An 18,662-nucleotide genomic window follows, 5' to 3' on the forward strand; every position below is an offset into this window, starting at 1 on the left:
TGAAAGATTCATGTGAAAACTATGAAAAAAGAGGACATCACTAGTGGAAGCCAGAAAACACAGCAGCACCCACAGAAAGTCAGACTCCAACAACAGATCCAGTGAAAAGACGTCCAGATCTGAAGCTGTACCTGAAGCTGCTGCAGGATGAGCTCTCTGGGCTGGACCTGGTGTCTGCTGCAGCTCTGCAGGTAGGCCTCCATCACCTCTGCCAAGGTGAGGCAGACGTCAGCTGGAACAGAAGAATATACTCCTTCACTCTTTAATGTCGCCACATCCCAGTGAGCCTCCAGCAACCATTCAGAAACACTTAGGGGCTGAGAAACGCCATACGGTAAACTGTGTGTGTGTGTGTGTGTGTGTGTGTGTGTGTGTGTGTGTGTGTGTGTGTGTGTGTGTGTGTGTGTGTGTGTGTGTGTGTCAGTCAGTGAGAAGGACGTGAATGTCTGCCGGAACGATCAGTCAACCAATCAGACGTCTCGGTTTATCACCCTTAGTGTTATGGGATGGAGCCTCCAGATGTGACTACTGAGCTCCTGGTGACTGAAACAAACAAACATTCTGATCCTTGAGAAGCTGGACCACTTTTTAAACATTTTATATTTAAGTTATCAATGATAAAGCAGAGAGAAGTCCAGGATAGGTGTTTAAAGTCAGCTCACTAAATCCAAGAGTTCCTTTTATAAGTTAACAAACTCAAATTAAAATCAGATCAGAGTAGATTTAATAGAAGAATAACATTTAAATGTGCAAGCTGTGGTCTGTTGCATGACAACAAAAAATAATTCATCCATCATCTGTACACCCTTTATCCTCATTGACATGGACAGGTAACAGTGTATCACAGGTTCATCTGGACAGGTAACAGTCTATCACAGGGCTACACATAGAGACAAACAATCACACTCACATTCACACCTACAGACAATTTAAAATTACTTTTTAACCTCAGCATGTTGTTCCATGTGAGATGTTCCTCTAAAATAGAACTCTGATGTAGCTCTTCCATGGGCGGGGCTCAATTTTATCCAGTCTTTATAGTAGTTATGTTAACAAAGCTGGACTTTAAGGACTTAAATGGTGTTTTTGCACTTGTTTTGAGTACAGGAATATCTTCAGAGTATTCATTAGACCTCAAGAAGCAGCAGGATCCTGGTGAGAAACACTGAATGCAGTCTGTGGAGTATGACCATTGACTGCCACCCAGTGTGTTGGTCTGAACATGTTAGGAGAACCATTGTGGTGTTGAATGTTCTTCTGGATCAGATCACTCACAAGCAGAGGTAAGCTGAAAGCTAACTTTTTTTTACTGAATGCTTTTTGCATATCATAGAGGGAAATCTGACCTCATAATAAGCCGATGCTTAAACCAAGACGCAGTGATACCGAGGTGTTGGTTTAGTTCAGACTAACACTGGAAGGTTTTCATGACGTCAGCTCTGCATATGATAATAGACTGAAGATTGGAGATGACGGGGAAGATGTTCTCCACCGTTCATGACAGTTTAAAGCATGTAAATAAGAATGTGAATATCAAAGATGTGAGCTCTGATTGGCACAACTGTCAGAGTACATCTAATTAGTACTGTAGGAGAAGCACAAACAGTAAAACCACCACTTAAATAGAAGCAGTGAGTCGACTCAAATAGAATTCCAGGTGAGATGAAGAAGGTGAGGGAAAACGTCAGTCTGGGAGGGTAACAGCTAATGCTCTGGGATGCCGCAGTGACAGACATTATCTATAAATGGAGGGACTTGGAATAATAGTTCACCTTCCCAGGAGTGGCCAACCTTCTCCTGCCAGAGCACACGGACTATCCATCCAGGAAACCACAGAAGATTTAATGAAAACATCCAAGGAGCTGCAGACCTCTAACATGTCAGTATAGGTCAGTGTTCATCACTATCCTAACAAGGTGAAAACCACTGCTGACCAAAAAACCACTAAAACCTCCTCTAAATCTGAAGTCAACAGTACAAACACAGCGTCCCACTGAAAGAACAGCATATGGCCAAGAGAACATGAACTCTCTGAAGAAAGACATCATCACTGTGTGGGTTGTCCAGCAAGACAGTGAGGAAGAGAAGAAGTCCAGCTCTGAACAGTTCAGATGGAATAAAATGAAACATCTGGAGTGGTTTAATAAAAGTCCAGACCTGATCCAGTCCAACCTGAAGAGAGCAGTTCATGATCTCAGACCCTCCACTGTACTCTGAGGCTGATTTCCAGCCATCGATGTAATAAATGAAAGCTTTAGGTGTTAGTTCACCACTCTGCTCCAGTAAATCCATCATCAGAGGTTGTGCACAGGCCCTGCTGTGGAGACATACTTAGACAGTCTAAGTTTAGGAACTAAGCAGATCCCTTTGTGTGTGATCTAATCTGGAAACTAATATTTTACTTTTACATCTGAAACAAGAGGACATCAGGTGAAAAGAACACAGTGAGAGCTAGCTGTTAGCAGGGTTTCAGGGTTTAAAGGAAAATGTAGTTGATATGACTCCAGATGTTTCCAGATGTTTTGTTAAATCAAGGATCAGAGTGAAAAACTCATTAACTTCAACACAGATGACCAAAGCTCACCAAAAGGCCTCATGGTATCATCATCAGTTTTACATTCAGATTTAAGCTTACCCTTCCTGTCAGCGGTTCTGGACTCAGCAAAGCCTGATACGATCTGCTCATCTGGGGGGAAAGAAACGTGCTTCTCTCCTTTACTTCTCTTCCTCTGGTTTCTGCTGGGTTTCTCTGTACCGTCATCAGTCTCCTCATCGTTGTCACTGCAGCGAGTCATCTCTTCCTGGAGGACTCCACCGTGGAGCTTTCAGCTGGAATCTGACGTTAAAAGATCAGTTTAGCTGAAGCAGGAAACACTCTAGACATCAACATCCCATCTCCTCCATGGAGCCATGGCAGCAGTTCCTGAAGGACTCCTGTTTAAAGAGGGAGAGAACAGGAGTTCCAGCAGACCTCCTGGATGTGAAGTGCTGCTCGTTTCACTCCGTGGTGTTTGGAAAGACAAGACACAAAAGAACCAATATCTTATTCATGAGCTGTGACACCCAATATGTTTGTATCAAATGACACATCCAGACCAGGTGAGGCTCTACGTTCCTACTCACATCCAAGGTTTGCAGGCAATGAGACGGTCAGATATGCTTCTGGATAGTAATTCTGTGACTCTGGTTTCTGCAGCAAACAGCATGAGAGACAAGATTACTCACTAGATGGAACAAAAATATTCAGATATCCTCTGGAGCTGGAGACTGAAGCAGAGCTTTAAGAGGAGTATATCTGACTCATCATGTCACTTAAAGTGACAACAACTGATTATTAACGTTGTTCTGTGTCTTATGGATGTATTTGCTGACATGTTACCCATAATAACCGTGTACAGGGCTAACAGGACAGCTGTAGAGTTTACAGCTCCTCCTCCAGGTAACCAGCAAACTAATTAATGCAGCTTTAACAGAGGTTTTAGAGTTATCCCATATGTACAGCATTTTATTTAACAGTGTCACACATGGCTGTTTTCCATTTTAAAAAAATATTATTTTATTTTAATGGAGACGTGTAAATTGTTGAAAATGTCTTTTGGCTGTCAGTCACTGTTTCAGCCTCGTGCACTTTTACTTCTGAGCTGACATTTCCATTTGGCAGAGGCTAGGAATAACAAGAACCTGTAATTACTGGAAAAAAGAAAGTTTTGTGGTTGTTATTGGCCAGATAAAATAAGGAATTCACTGATAACAGAAATGGTTTTCAGTGACTTTGAGAGGTGGAGAAATGAGCAGGTTACAGTTAAAGTCTAGTTTTATTGTTAGCAGATTTAAAAAGAGGTTGTTGGAAAAAAATATCTTTATAGATTGTTTCTCAAATTGAGAACAAAAGATGCAGAGGTGAGGTACAAAAAATATAAAAATAAATTTGTAATCCTGTTTATCAGCACCCCAGTTTAGTACCGGAGGGCTGTGGAGATGGAGTTAGCTGTTTCTCTGGTAATTCCACTGTTTTACTAGTTTTTTGTGTCAACTGATGGCCAAAGAAAATAATCTGATGCTAAAATTACATTTATCAAAATCTGTAGAATCATGTAGGAAACAGCAACAGATGTGAGTAATACACAGTCTGTTCTAACTGGACTCTAATAAAATACATGTTAAATACACGCTAAGCCTAATCATATGTGGCACATTTCATCTCATTTTTACAGTGAATGAAGTGATGATCGACATCAAAAAGAATGAGAACACCCAAACCACACCACCAGCACAGGAGAGCTGATTTTAGAAATCTGGAGTCAAAATCAAATTCAAACTCAATATCATTGCATTATTTCTGATGGAATCAAAGTCCTGAAGCAAGTGAGACGCATTAAATTCAGCTTTAATTATGCAGCAGCAGGTGTCAGCTGCTTTTACTGAGACTGAAATATCCAGTTTTGCATTTTTCGTTTTATAAATAATACAATAATATCTACAATAATAATAATTTTTTTTATATATATATATATATATATATATATATATATATATATATATATATATATATATATATATATATATATATATATATATATATATATATATATATATATATATATATATATATATATAAAAAAATAAAAATAAAATTATTATTATTATTATTATTGTATATTAGGAAAGAGTCTGATGATGTTGCACTTATACAGAGACGAATATAGACTGTATAATCATACAGTCTATGATTGGTCCATGAGGAAACGCAGACCCCTAAATCCTGCGTGACGCTGCGTAATGGACCAATAGAATAGCAGAGTGTAGTGACGCTGCTTCCTGGCAGGTACCTGTGCGGGAAGTTCGTTCCTTCGGTGGTTTAATAACCTTCGGTTTAATGTAAACACCAACTAACGGTGGGTATTTCACTTTATTCACTGTTTAACGTTAGGATCTGAGATGTCCAGGACTGTTTTTTGTTAAACGGCGTCATGTCGCAGCAGATACTGATGCTATCAGTTAGCATGGTAGCTAACCGGTGTTTATAAACCTACCGGACCCGGTTTACCGGAGGAACAGACTGAAATATCTGTTTACTTGTACCGTCGACGGGTAGTTATCGTTACCCTGAACAGACCGATACTTCTGGTTTCCTTCCTGTAGTTTCCTGAACACCAGGAGGCGATCCGGCTAACTTTGCTAACTCCTTAAAGTAGCGCATTTAGCGGGACTTTATTCAGCACCGGAGGTAAAACCTGTCCTTTAATTCCGGTAAACATCCGGTAGCAGTGTGAGAAGATGATGTGGTCTCTGCATTTAGTGTCCTTGAAATTCTCCATTCAGCGTTTATTGTGTTATATAGCATTAGAGCTAACAGCCTCCTGTGTTTCAGATGAATCCTAAAAGTCTGTATTCACATTGAGTTATATAGCATTAGAGCTAACAGCCTGCTATGGTTCCAGATGAATCCTAAAAGTCTCCATTCAGCATACATTAGGTTATAAACCTTTAGAGCTAACAGTCTTTTGTGGTTCCAGATTTATCATAAAAGTCTCCATTCAGCATATATTATATAGCATTAGAGCTAACAGCCTTCTATGTTCCAGATGAATCCTAAAGCCGGTGCGAAGCGCAGAGCTCCAGCTAAGAGTAAGCTGGCGGAGGAGTTTCCACCTGGAGAAGTCCTCACAGCTACAGGGAAGAAGTCCTGGAAGCTGGGGGCTCCGATCGGACAGGGGGGCTTTGGAATCATATATTTAGGTGAGACCACATGGATGGACCGGCTGAAGGTTTTATTCTTTCTTCAGGCTTTGGATTCTGAAACTGTTTCTTGTTTTCCAGCTGAGGAGAATTCTGCTAAAGCTGTGGGAGCTGATGCTCGCTATGTCATCAAAGTGGTGAGACCAAGTAACCGCCCTCCATCACCTCATAGTTTACATGTTATTATTGTTTACATGTTATTATTGTTTACGTGTTATTGTTGTTTACAGTAGTTTAGTTTCATACACTAATGTGAGCACAATCTAATAAAGAACCTCTAAAGTACCAGAAAGTACCTGACATAGATAGGTTTAATCTATCTATCTATCTATCTATCTATCTATCTATCTATCTATCTATCTATCTATCTATCTATTTATCTATCTATCTATCTATCTATCTATCTATCTATCTATCTATCTATCTATCTATCTATCTATCTATTTATCTATCTATCTATCTATCTATCTATCTCGGTAGGATAACACAACAAAAATATGTATTTTATTTTCATTTCTACCCAGTCATCAGATATTTGGAGGAAGTCCAGAAAAGTCCAGAATTATCTGAGTTACCACTTTAAAAAGTTTTCACAGATCAAGCAGTTTTCAGATTTTATTTATTCATTTATTTTCTGTGATGATAGACAGACAGACAGACAGACTGATTAAACCTTTATTGATCCCGCAGCAGGGAAATTTTTGAATAGGACCAGATCTTCTAATGTTCTTCTGGAAACAGGACCAGATCTTCTAATGTTCTTCTGGGAACAGGACCAGATCTTCTGGGTGAAAGTAGTCGTTCATGCAGTCCTGCTAATATCAGGTTAAATGTCTCTGGGCTGTTTTCATTTATTTCTTTTCTGTAGTTTTCTAGAAGATTCTGTTGAGAGTTTTAAGTTGTCTTTCTTAATTGTTGAAGTTATTTTGTGTAAAGCTCCAGTTCCAATGGTAGCAGAACAGCTCCAGAACATAATACAGCCACTACCGTGCTCGACAGTAGGTTTGGTGTTTTAGGGGTTAAATATCTCACCTTCACTCCATTAACATATCATTTTAGTTTCATCGTACCACAGAACTTCCTCCTCTTCTTAGTCCATGTGATCAGCAGCAAACTTCAGTCCAGCCTTAAGGTCCACCTCCAGAGAAGGTCTTCCTGTCAGCCCAGGACAATGGAAAACTCACCTGACTATAGATGCTTGTGTTCCAGCAGCTTCTTATTCCTTAGAGATCTTCTTTTGGGTCGTTCTTGATTGAGTCTTGACCATCCTGACCAAATCAGCAGCAGATGATGATAGCGTGTTGCAGTCAGACAGCTGAACCATGCAGTTTATGCTGGAAAATAGTTGTTTAAAACTGTTGATTTAAGGATTTGTGGCAGCTTTGAAATGACTCCAGCTGGCTTTCTAGTCTTATTCAAGTCAATAAGTTGCTTTTTCAGATCTGTGCTGTTCTCACCACTCTTCCCCATTGTGGTGTTTGTGTCCAAGCATGATAAGTGCATCAGATGTGCCTAAATGAAGTTTCCTCAGAGGATCAGCAGCTGTAGTCCAAAGTAATCGCTCACAGGAAGTAAAGAGACCACTAAGAAGATGTGCTCGTTTTAAACACAGCAGAACTGATCATTCATGTTTCAGGATGTTTACTTCTGAACCTTCAAATATTAGACCTGTAATAACTGTATGAAAGAACCATAAAGCATGAATCTTTATGACAAAGACACAAGTTTGAACCATTACATGAGATAAAATGAAGTAGGAGTCATTAGAAGCTCCAGAGCCGTCACAAGCGTGGTCTGTAAACTTTACTACTGTACATCCGTGTGTTTGTAGTGCTGTTTAGGGCTCTACAGTCCAATCTAGACTTAATATTCCTGATGTTTGTCCACAGGAACCCAGTGACAACGGACCGCTGTTCTCTGAGCTCCATTTCTACATGAGAGCTGCCAAGCCTGATTCCAGTAAGCCACCTTATCATCCCTACAAACACACCTCATGTCACCTAGCCAAAGTTAGCCTTGTGATCAGAACACAAATAAGGCTGCACCACAGGGGCAAACAAATAAAAGAAAGGCAACTTTCTTAATTAAAAAGACAGCGTTGCCGCAGAGGCTCAGAGGGGCGCCGTAAAGGAGAGGAAGCTTTGGTGGCCCCCAGGCCACAGCTTTGCATTTTATATAATAACAATCCAAATGTCACTCTCCCCTGACAATTAACTGTTATATTACTAAGGAACCAGAGGCTCATGTTTTATTCATGCTGGATTCTCACGTTGTTGGTAAATATTTGTCCCAGCAGCAGATTAGCTTGCAGCCATGCTGGCCGGCTCTCCCACGGGATCACACTCTTATTACTGTTAGCATCGTAGCATCACCCACTTCCACCAGCACCAGCTGTAGCAGGAGGTTTCACCTACCACAGTCTGACTTTACTCTTTAACCAGAAAAAGGACTTTTCTGATGTTTCTGCCTGTCTTGCAGTTGAGAGATGGATGAAGTCTCATAAGCTGAAACATCTGGGAGTTCCCAGGTACTGGGGCTCAGGTCTGCACGAGAGAGGAGGGAAGAAGTGAGTTCAGACTGCCCAGAACTCAGTCCTTGTTTCTAGCTGGAATTTTATGACATTAGCATGTTTTAGTAAAGAAAAACAGTATCTAAGCAAAGTCGTTTTTTTGTGTAATCCTACCTTAATGGCCTTATGATAATAACTGTTTCTCAGAGTTTTTCAAAATAAAAAACTAATTTCTGCTATCTTGATACCAACAAATACAAATTTACAAAATAACATGAGCATTTTTATTGTTCAGTTTGGTAGCTAAAATACTAAAGTTTCACTTCAAGTCAGTAGCTAGACAAATGAACACGAGTCTCAGAAGATCTTTGCTTGTTGTTTTTGGTTTTTTTTGGACCTTCCCTGGTTTAAATCTGTGCTTAGGTTTTATTTTTGTTGGTTATTAGATAAAGACCTCTAGGAAACAAAGGATTAATCCTTGTTTGCACACAGATACACAAAGAACTGGACCAGAAAATTGTCTCACTAATATGACACCAAATGATGGTGTGTAGTTTATTTTAGTTTTACCACTCAGTCAGATTCATCTGGTCAGATTTGATCATTATAGTTCTCAGGTTTCTTTTTTTATTGAACATGTAAGAGCCAACACATGTACTTAAAGGAGAGGTAAATAGAATTTCTAATCAGATTTAAGTTGGTTTCATGTTCATATAATGAATATTATAGAACTTTTTAACAAGGCTGTGCTAACATTTGTAAAAGTACTGATCTTTTATATATATTCTTTTCTGTCTTTTCCAAGTGTTTCTGAAAATGGCTTGTTGATGTGTTTTCTGTCTGTGCTGAAAAATGCCTGCTTTTGAGAAGGGAAATACGGAATTCTGCTGTTCTACTCTGTCATCTATCTCCTTGTTTTACTGCAGATGATGGCAGAATTCCAGCAGCAGTTTGTAGAGTTTGTGTGAAGTTCTAAAGAAACCCTCCCTGTCTCTACCAGGTACAGGTTCATGGTTATCGACCGGCTTGGCACAGACCTGCAGAAGAAGTTTGAGGCATGCGGAAGGAGATTTCCCAGAAAACTGATTCTGCAGCTTGGTCTTCGACTGGTTGGTTAATTCATGATTCAACGGTTTCCCTTTCTCACAGTTTTTAATTAAACCCTAACCCTATTACAGACCTCTCAGGCCTGTAATACTAAAATATTACCTTTATAACAATAAAGATTAAATGTGAATGTAACTACCTTGCTTTAAATTGAACCAGTTTAGCCTCTTTGTCAAGGTACACACTTAATAATTATAGTGTAACACAAGAAATAAGATGCATTTATACACATAAATATACATAAAACAGGTTAAAAGCTGCCACACCCTGCTGATGTTCAGCTTGTAAGTGTTTAGGAGGAGACAGATGAAGTGACTGGAGTGTTTTATTGGCTTATATTTACAGTATGTGCTCTGAACAGTCCAGTCATGCTCTGATTGAATGTGTCCTGCATAAATGAGCTGTTTTTGGTTTGTCCAGATACGGCTCATATGGTACTACCAGGTAGAACTGGGCCTCCACATGGATACTAAGTCATGGTTGTATTCTGCCTGTAGTAGCGTTAAATCAACGTAGCTCTTCCTTGTTTAGCTAGATACTCTGGAGTACATCCACGAGCACGAGTACGTGCACGCTGACATTAAGCCGTCCAACCTCATGTTGAGCCACAGCGATCCGAACCAGGTCAGTAACAGTTAATAAACTAAAACCATTCAGGGGGAATTAATGGGAAACTTTCACACCCTAAAATGTTCGACTGTTCTGTTGCTGTAAACTCAGACGCTGGCTGACCTCAGAGCTGCTCTTTAAAGGCACCGACATGATTGTGTTTTTGGTTGTGGCTTCATTAGATTCAATTAGGGCTTAGAGTGTGTGTGGATGTGTGTGTGTGTGGATGTGTGTGTGTGTGGATGTGTGCGTGTATGTGCGTGTGTGTGTGTGCGTGCGCTCCAAATGGGGGAGATTAGATGGCAGCAGCAGCTTTCCTAGCAAACACGGAGGGGGCTGGGGAAAATATTTAATTTGCAGATTAATAATGTATCATTGGTGGTGTTATTAAAGAGCTATTTATAAATGACAATTTAAAATCGTCCCCCCGGGATTCTCATCCTAGGTAAAGGTTTTATTTTTTTATTTACTTACTGGGATGTAGTTTGGTTTTATTACTGTATATTTCTGTATTAACGCCAGTAGGGATATAAATATAAATAGTTCTGTATTGGTGGGTTAAAGTTCTGTCCTGCTGCTGACCTCAGTCTGTCTGGTTCATGAATAATTCATGAACTCAGGTCAACATATTCACTGATGCAGTTTAACTAGAGAAACATGTGGTGTCATTTCCTGAATGTGTCATTGAGTTCTGCGTGTCTGAATCCTTTGTCTGTAAACTGTAGGTTTACCTGGTAGATTATGGGCTGGCATACAGGTACGCTCCAGACGGTACCGTCAAGGAGTACAAGGAAGATCCCAAGAGATGTCATGATGGCACCATAGAGTTCACCAGCATCGATGCCCACAAAGGAGCATGTAGGTAGCAGCCTTCTGCTAGCAGTCAGGAACCCAGAACTGTGTGTTACTAAGATGAATGGGCTGGATCACCATGGTAACCTATGCTAGCTCTGGAGGAGTTTCTGTTCAGAGTATCAGGCTTTAACAGTCATCCCTCTCATCAGTTAGTTTCTGAAGATCCAGAATCTCAGCTGAGAATCTGTCCAAGCTACTGAGCCGTATGTTAGTTAATCCTGTCTGAAGCCTTGCAGTTACAGAATAACTCACTGAAATATGTTTTACCTTCTGCTAATGAACCTGAAGTTTGGTTTTATCTCAGGTAATATTTATCAAGTAACATTAATTTCACTTTGATTCAGCCAAAAACTGAAGTGATTTACATCTGCTTCATTATGGGACAGTGTCTGACAGAGATGTCCTTAGATATCACCTTTAAATGAATGAACTTTAAAGTTTCTGACATCTAATGTGCAGCTGTCTCATTAGAAATAAGTGGCTGCATTGAGAGTGTTAAATACATAAATCAGCTTGTAAATTAGCAGTTTTCTACCAGCGTTCCTCTCTTCCACCAGCAGCAGCTGCACTTTATACCAAGATAAAGGTTTGTATTCCTTTAACTCTCCATGTCAGACCAACCTGTTCCTCACTGATGTAGCTGGAACGCTGTCATTCCATGTGGTGCACAAGAAGAACTGCATGGTGTGTTCAGTGACTCCCTGGATGCAATACAATAACTTTATTAATCCCTGTAAGGAAATTCAATATGGATATGAACAGACAGAAAGCCTGGGCTACCATAGAGAGGGTTAACATAGAGAGGGTTAGGGTTAGGTACCAAAACCCACTAACCCTCGTGTTAGTGGGTTTGGTACTTAGGGTTAGATGTTGGTCCGTGCTTCCAGTCTTTTGTTAACTCTGCAGTGGGATAGATGCTGATCTCAGCTCACATTTAGGGACAATGATAAAGTTATTTTGTTTTTTATAGAGGTCGACCGATATGGTATTTTCAAAGGCCGATGCCGATACAGATTTTTAAAAAAATTTTCAGCCGATGGCCGATATCTAAAGCCGATCGTAGAAGCCGATTTTTAAGGCCGATATCCTTTATTTTTTTTTAAAGCACATCGATTACAAAAGGCAGTTTAAACACTAAAAGTATATACATGTATATATTACAAATTAAATACACTGCATTTTCTCTCTTACGAAGAAACAAATCTCTTACCTGTTTTTTTTAACCAAATAAGCAGGTGTGGAGCGAGGCTTGTTGTTGCCTGGCTCACTTGCTCCGCTCATGCTCCGCTCTCTGAGTGCCGGGGGTCCTTCTAAGGGAAAAGCGGTCGCGGCAGCTGCCCGTACGGGTGCCTGATCACAAATCGGCTTTTTATTTGTAAATATCGGCCGATGGCCGATATTGAAAAAAGTCCATATACTGGCCCAAAATATCGGCCGGCCGACCTCTAGTTTTTTCAGAATGTGGAACTAGTACCTTAATGGATTAGTAGCAGCTCAGAGCCGTGTTATATCAGGTATTCTGTGTAGTCGTGTATTTGAAGATGACGTTCTGATACCAGTGCTCTCAGACTCCATGTTTGCTGCTGCTAATGTGGTCGTTCATCTCCAGCCCCCAGCAGACGCAGTGATCTGGAGATCTTGTGCTACTGCATGGTTCAGTGGCTCTGTGGACGGCTACCCTGGGAGGACAAACTTCAGGACCCCCTGTACGTCAGAGACTCCAAGATCAGGTTAGAGGAACACAGTCACTGCACAGCATCCAGATTTTAGTTCATAAAGTAAATGTATTTTAGGTTGTATATTTTAAGTTGACTGATGAGAATCACAGCAGGAATTTATCACACACATTTATCACAGTTTTGCTCCTTGTTTCCACCTTCCAGGTGTCAAGAAAACATCTCTGAGTTTCTGACCCAGTGTTTTTCCTCCCAGGAGAAGCCAGGTAAGAACCAGAGAGGTGTTCACCGTGGAGTCAGTGAGTTTTTCATGCCAAACGAGTGAACACAGCATGGTGTGGAGTACCCGCTGGAGTTTGCGACTTTGCATGTGGATATAAGTTTATTATACGTGTTATCGGATACATTTCAAAGCACTGAGAGGTATAGGTAGATCTAACACAGAAATGGTGTCTTACTATCAGTATGAGTATTATTAGTCTCAAAGCTTCAGCATGAAGTTTGCTTTTAAAATGATGCTTTTTCCATTCCTAGTGACAACATCCTCCATTTATGTTCAGTTTAATCTAGTTCTAGTCTTTCTCACAGAGATCTACTAGGTTCCATTAGGAGTCTATAACACTGGACCAAACAGTTTTAGTTGACTGTAAATGGTGACGTTTGTCTCACTGGGTAGAGTTCCTTTTTAATGTCAGCTCTTTGACCTGAAGGCAGAGGAGGCGTCACACCACCTTCCTTCTGTTCCACTGAGCAACCAAACTGTTGTTTACAGCTTCATCTGCCTCTGTGTCGAGTCTGAAGAAACTCACACCAAACAGAACAAAGCCCGGCGATCCGACCGGAGTAGAACATCATGAGAATGTTTCAGTCCATTAAGGGTTATTTGTGACATCTTCCTTCATCATCAAATGTAAAATGATATGTACAAAGAAAATTAATGCAAAAGGAAATGAGCGGGACAAGACTTGACATCCTGTAGAACAGATGGAAATACAGTCAGGTCTGTAAATGTTTGGACACTGATGCAGTTTTCATCATCTGGGCTCTGAACACCACCATGGATTTAGATCACACAATCCAGATGTGCTTTAAGTTCAGACTTTCAGCCTTAATTTGAGGGTATTTACAGCCACAGCAGGTGGACGGTGGAGGAACTACACCGCTGGCTGTAACTAGCATGTCGGACCTGCCCACTTTATCTCTGTGCAACAGAAACATAGGATCAGTAACACTCTTTACTGGTGCATCATTACTTTACAGATGAGATCCAGAGATTCATGGAGGAGGTTAACTCTCTGGGATACTGTGACAAACCACCATACGACAAGCTACGCTCCATCCTGCAGGCCGGACTGATCTCCATCCAGGCTAAAGATGACGGCAAACTGGACTTCACTCCTGTCAGCGGAGCAGCTCCAGCCCAGGTCAGCTCCTTGAACCATACCACAACCTGGACAGGTTTACTGTTTCAGTCAAATCAGGGACACAGTAGTGGAATGAAACTCCATCCCACAGACGTCTGGGTAGAAGCTACATGCTACCTGACAGGTGAACCATTGCTCTTCCTGTAATCCAGTTTAGGAGCTTTGGTCAGCTGTGGTGTCCATAGGAGCCTCCTGCTGTTAGACTGGTGGAGACAGAAGTCATCACAGTTAAAACCCTCTTACATTTAAACATTACTCCAAAGAATAGTCTTTTTATCTGTAGCTGCTGGATATAGAAATAAATGACAGATTAGAATACAGGTTCATTATGTTAACATTATTTGGTGATAACATGTCAGATAATGTTTAACTGGATAAAAACATCCTTACCATTCCAGACCCCCACCTGGACGACTTATTGGTCTTTGTTTAGCAGTAACCATATAACGGACCTGTGTTCTGGTAAGGTGGGGTTAATACAGCTCAGTACATGCAGGGGTCATGTCAGCACATTTACTGTTAGTAGTGATAATGTTTTAGTAGGTGTAGATAACAGCAGCATATTACTTCTACCTAGTGTCCATCATTTTTAATGTCCTGAACAGTGGTGTAGACTTTGCTACCGTCAGTGCAGTTAAGTATCCTTGGTCTTCAGTATGCACTGACTGGAAGTTACCTGATAGTACGCTGTAACGGTGAGGTTAAAGCCCCTGTCCCTGGAATCTGGAGCACTTTAATGGAGGAGATGTAAGGGTTACAGTTCTTATCTAACATCTGCAGTGAGAACAAACATCTGGACAGCACCAAGCAGCTACAGCATGGTCCTTAAATAGAAGTAAATTGTAACATCTTTTACTAACAGCACAATCAGGGCTGGATTTGGTTTATGTTTTATGTTTTTCATCTTTTCACACTGGGTCTCTGCATATGGAAGATGCCACCGAGGACGTGGTGCTGTCAGCCGAAGGGTTACTGGGCCCCGGCGCTGGTTATTGTATGTAATTATCCCACCAATCTGTTCCCCTCAGCGGGGGCCGAATACCGATCAGGAGGTAGCAGTTCTCAAAATAAAAAAAAAAAAAAAAAAAAAGGAAATGGAAATGAGGGCAGAGGGGAGAGAGATAGATAAGACTGAGAGGAGCTTCATTAGAGGTCCTGGATGGATGGATGGATGGATGAATGATGGATGGATGATGGGTGGATGATGGATGGATGGATGGATGATGGATGGATGGATGAATGATTGGTGGATGATGGATGGGATGGGTGGATGATGGATGGATGGATGGATGGATGGATGGATGGATGGATGGAGTTCTTGTGTTTGATCAGTGCATGACTCTTCAAATCCCCAGAAGACCTGAGGCTCCCTTTGATCTCTGTAGAGGACAGGAATAATAAAGTCACAGTAAAGAAAACTTCAATGAAACCTTCATCTTTGTTCAGCCTGCTGCTGAAATGTTGGAGTATCTGTTAAGATCTGAGGACAAAGCAGGGGAACATCTAAGCAGAGGTTCGGATGGCTTCATGTCTACAAGGTGGAAGAGTGATAACTAGACCTCATCGCCAAGTCAAGACCTTGTTCTAGTGTTTGTTTCTTTATTCCTTTTACCTTTGACCTCCTCGTCACTTCTTGGTTTTGTTTAAAACAAAACTTATTTAAGTCCATTAAAACATCTAAAAGTCTGTTAAACTTGGTGGTTGGGCCCCTCCTGGACCCCGTGGCAGTTTGGTCTTATTTTGTTGTGGTTGGTTCTACTGATCTGTCAGAAGAAGACATGAGGAGTAGCATGTCCGTGTTGATCCACCTTCCAGCTGACAGCAACCAGTGAGGCCTTTTTCCTTCATTTTCCTCATCATCTCCTCCCTACAGAAGACCACCAAGAGAAGGAAAGCAGCAGCCGATGCAGACGAGAGTGAAACTGATGGAAGCCCCATCAAGAAAATGAAAGTCCCAAAGAAACAAGGTAGGTTTCCTCTTCTTCTGAGATCATTTTCCACTGCTGGAACTCTGGAGATAATGTTTTCCTTATTCCACATTAGAATTATAGGAATGCCACTTTAGCAGTCTGACTTACCAGCCAATAGTCCCAGTCTGATAGATCAGGAATATATAACTCTTACCCTAACCTCAGAATCCCTACCTGTAGTACCTGCTGTATATCCAGTTGCTTCAAATATATTTGGATGGACGAGTTGGAGACAAAGACCAGAATGTCTGATGACTGTACATCAGTAAGGTGTTACCTTTTAGTGGGTAAGGCTTTGTAGCCCCACTAACGTTGCAGATTTTTATTTTTCCTGCAGAAGTGAATGGAGTGAAGAAAGCTCCCAAGAAAAGTCCCAAGAAAAGTCCCAAGAAAAGTCCCAAGAAAAGTCCCAAGAAAAATGTCAAGAATGCTCCTAGACCCAGGAAGGTCCCCCAAGCTGCCAAACAGAGCGAGTCCAAAGGCAGCCTGGTGGAGATGGGAACCCAGACGTCACCCGGATTAGTCCAGAAATCCAGAAGCAGAACCAGATAAACAAGCAGCTGAACATCCAGCTCCAAACACTCCTCCATCCTCCTGGTTCCTTTAAGGTGTTTATGTTCTACCTTATATTCTCTGCTGATAGGTGATCATACTTGATGGTCTTTTATGTGATTAAAACCACGTTTGTTACAATAAAGAGGAAACTAAATTTACCCTCATTTGTTTTATTAAAGATTTCAGGGTTGAATGGTGAGAATGATGTAAAGAAAGCCCCAGCGTAACACGTTTTAGGAGCTTTTTATTCAGTAACCATTGCAGATGGATTCAGAACTGGAGACCAGAGGCTTCAACCAGAGGTGTCAGATGAAGGTCTCTCTCTGTGGAAAATAAAAACAGCTTCTGCCAAAGGCTCCAGGAAGTAATTCCTTAGACAGGGCTCCAGACTGCGACTAAATGGTCGCATTTTGCGACTAAAATTTGAGACAGTGCGAGTAAATTTTTCATCTACTCGTGCATGTGCGACCAGTAAATTTGCCAATTTTTAAAAAAATATTATTGAATATTTTTTGTTGCCGACAAGCTTCTGCTCCACACTTCAGCCCAGTAGTTGACAATAATGTGCAAATGAGCTGGTTTGCCAACCGACATTAACTCCAAAAGAAGAAGAAAGGAGACGAACACCAAAGAAGAAGAAGAAGGCGGGCCAATGTGTGTGAGAGGCGGGGCCGAATGATGGTGAAGTTCCTGATGTTTCACAAAGCCTTTATTTACGTTCAGACGTCAGACTTATTTTGAACACAAATCCACCTTTCTGTCCTTCACTCCTTTCTTCAGGAAACACCGTCAGAGCTTGTCTCCATTCCAGCTGCTTCTAAGTTTAGACACATTCTTTGATAGACAGCAACAGTATGGAATCGTTTTCTTTCATCTTGACGAGAATTTTCGGACTTTTCAGCAGCGTCTTCGTCATGTCAAGAAACTGCTTCTTGGATAAACACTTCCTGTGCCGCTGGAATGGTGACAAAATAAAAGCCCGTACCATTAAAGATACGCCTTCAAAATAAAAACATGGAGGGAACGGTTACTTTAACAAAACAAAGACTTGCCAAAATTGATGAACTGATCAACAGACCTTTATAAGCGTAATTTACATGCAATTCTGTATCCATACATAGCATGCACATGCATAACACATGTCTGTGCTCAGCACAAGGTCATTTTTTATTAAAGATTTCATCCGTCGGAAATTATACGTCAACTGAGCAGCCTTGGCAGAGTACTGCACTCTCTGAGTGCTTTTCTTGTTATGTTGTGTCAACTGCTGCACAATAAAATGTGAATTGAAAACATGATAGTTACTGCATTTATATTTCAAGTATTTATCAGTAATACAATGTAATTGAGAGGAAATGTGAGTATTTACTTTGCAAGTCAATTTTGGTGTGCGCCCCTAAATTTTCTGCTTGTGCTTCTAAAATTTTAAGTTAGGGGCCACTGTGCTCCTAGGAAAAAAGTTAGTCTGGAGCCCTGCTTAGATGATGGACAAATACTCAGAGGGAACAACTTTCAGGACAGAAATGTCTTCCAGAGCAGGTCAAGCTGAATATAAAGTGGTTTGCTGTGTTTTAATGGAGTTCCCACAAGCAGCTGCAACTCGAACATGACCTGGACTAGATGTCTGGTCAGAGCTGAAGCTGTCTTTATTCCTCCAGTCCACTGTCCACCATCTGACCTTGGTAATCCGGTTATACGTCCCTCTTCATCAAGGTTCTGCTGCTCAGGCTTTTGTTGTTTCAATGATCATTTTGTCCAGTTTTGAAATCAGGAACAGACAACTTAGCTTGTAGTTCAACATGATGACAGTCGCAGTGACTGACAGAGTGAACAGAGAAGGGTTTTTCTTTTCCTTTGGGAAACTCAGGTCAGCTCAGTGTTTGTTGTTTAGTGCTGCTAAAAGCTTTTTACTATCTTTGTATAGTTTTTTTATTAATGATTATTGTCACTGACAACCAGTCGGACAGAAGTCATACATGATTCACGGCTGTTTGTCCTCATGCTGGAAGTTCTTCATCTTAGGATGTAAAATATCCTCAAAAGATGCTATATGAATGGAATTAATTTTAAATTGTATATTTCCTGCTATAAAAACATCTAGAAGTTGTAAACTGATGGTTTTATCAACAGTTAAAGACATTCTGAAGCTGGGATGGTGATGGTTTAGATCTGCTGTCTTTAAGTAGATGGTCTGTCTGGGACAACCTCTGGATGCTCT

At 40.8% G+C, this 18,662-nt stretch overlaps 2 protein-coding genes across 5 annotated transcripts in view; one reads left to right on the top strand and one right to left on the bottom strand.

Annotated features, from left to right (window-relative positions):
- si:dkey-288a3.2 (protein phosphatase 1 regulatory subunit 37) overlaps positions 1–2,994 on the bottom strand; it is a 66,953-nt gene extending 63,959 nt beyond the window's left edge. For both annotated transcript variants that reach the window (XM_055005598.1, XM_035952078.2), the window contains exons 1-2: positions 2,636–2,994; positions 132–232 (exon numbers count right to left, since the gene is read on the bottom strand). In XM_055005598.1, the coding sequence (XP_054861573.1) occupies positions 132–232; positions 2,636–2,795 (261 nt within the window). In that variant the 5' untranslated portion in view covers positions 2,796–2,994. The remainder of the gene's footprint in view (positions 1–131; positions 233–2,635) is intronic.
- A 1,788-nt stretch (positions 2,995–4,782) lies between these two features.
- vrk1 (VRK serine/threonine kinase 1) lies at positions 4,783–16,602 on the top strand. Of its 3 annotated transcripts, none has more exons than XM_023278591.3 (13): positions 4,783–4,895; positions 5,586–5,739; positions 5,821–5,876; positions 7,629–7,698; positions 8,218–8,305; positions 9,249–9,357; positions 9,887–9,979; positions 10,690–10,822; positions 12,429–12,549; positions 12,703–12,761; positions 13,756–13,919; positions 15,793–15,886; positions 16,227–16,602. In XM_023278591.3, exons 2-13 carry the CDS (start codon positions 5,586–5,588, stop codon positions 16,439–16,441), a joined length of 1,356 nt encoding a protein of 451 aa, XP_023134359.1. In that variant the 5' UTR covers positions 4,783–4,895; the 3' UTR covers positions 16,442–16,602. The 3 variants fall into 3 exon arrangements, with proteins under 3 accessions (XP_023134359.1, XP_023134360.1, XP_054861512.1); XM_023278592.3 differs by lacking the exon at positions 4,783–4,895 and adding an exon at positions 5,084–5,227; XM_055005537.1 differs by lacking the exon at positions 4,783–4,895 and adding an exon at positions 5,272–5,476.
- Positions 16,603–18,662: the final 2,060 nt, after the last annotated feature.

The sequence above is a fragment of the Amphiprion ocellaris genome, chromosome 20 (assembly GCF_022539595.1).
Source record: "Amphiprion ocellaris isolate individual 3 ecotype Okinawa chromosome 20, ASM2253959v1, whole genome shotgun sequence".
In the NCBI taxonomy this organism is placed as follows: domain Eukaryota; kingdom Metazoa; phylum Chordata; class Actinopteri; family Pomacentridae; genus Amphiprion; species Amphiprion ocellaris.